This window comes from Penaeus monodon, chromosome 15, assembly GCF_015228065.2.
Source record: "Penaeus monodon isolate SGIC_2016 chromosome 15, NSTDA_Pmon_1, whole genome shotgun sequence".
In the NCBI taxonomy this organism is placed as follows: Eukaryota; Metazoa; Arthropoda; class Malacostraca; order Decapoda; family Penaeidae; genus Penaeus; species Penaeus monodon.
The window spans coordinates 47,594,344-47,595,187 of NC_051400.1; the positions used below are offsets into that span (position 1 = coordinate 47,594,344).

General features: G+C 38.2%; 1 protein-coding gene across 6 annotated transcripts in view; it reads right to left on the minus strand.

The window, feature by feature from the left end:
- The window catches only part of LOC119582071 (vacuolar protein sorting-associated protein 13-like), a 48,363-nt gene that overhangs the window by 47,121 nt on the left and 398 nt on the right, over positions 1-844 (minus strand). For all 6 annotated transcript variants that reach the window (XM_037930315.1, XM_037930316.1, XM_037930314.1 and 3 more), the window contains exons 2-3: positions 667-786; positions 341-467 (exon numbers count right to left, since the gene is read on the minus strand). In XM_037930315.1, the coding sequence (XP_037786243.1) occupies positions 341-467; positions 667-786 (247 nt within the window). The remainder of the gene's footprint in view (positions 1-340; positions 468-666; positions 787-844) is intronic.

The following is an 844-nucleotide window of genomic DNA, read 5'->3' on the forward strand; positions in this document are numbered from 1 at the left end:
TGAAAAAATAAGTATTAATTTTTACAAACCCCTTTTAAAATATCTATTTATGAATCAAGTTATTACTTTAATCAATTACTTCATCAAGATGCAATTACTCTGGAAATATTTTCATGAATATTAATAGTCTTATTAAATGCAAACACACTAATCCTGTGAAAAATTCAAATGTAATCAAATACAAACATAAACATGGCATATAACCTAATGCTGCCAGGTATATGTACTGTCAACTGTAGCTTTCTTGTATGACTGCCATAAGATAACTTGTGATACAAAACCATAAATTACAGGAAATAACATTAGGGATTGAAGGCAACTCTGAGGCTTAGTTACTCACCAATGTCGGGCATTATTCTTAATTTCCATGACATTGGGTCGATATTTGCGGTACATAGACGAGAGCCTCATCCTGTCCATAGAATCCAGCAAAGCCATGAGGTCGGAATATTGGTGTCGGGTGAGACCTGTCGTCACGCGTTGAAAGGGAAAAACAAATGAAATTTTCGAATACCACCAGAAAAAAAAAAATTGATACATAGATAGAGGACTTAAGAGAAGAGGATCTGAGAGTATAGCTCACCAAGCAATAGAAGTTTCTGCCAAACACTTCACAGAACGAGGGCACATTTGTCGCTGCCGCTGTACAGGGAGTTTGGTTCTTACCTATTGCAAGCTCGTCCATGACAAAGTTGAGAAGGACCTTAGGAGTGCTGAACTTTGCCTCATCTGTTTCTGGCTTGGGGTTCACCTGAAGCTTTGCCATTGAACGAATTGGCCCAATCACTGAAAAAGGAGATGCAAAGTATAGAGCAAGAGGGAAAAGGAAGGGGTGAGGGAGGAA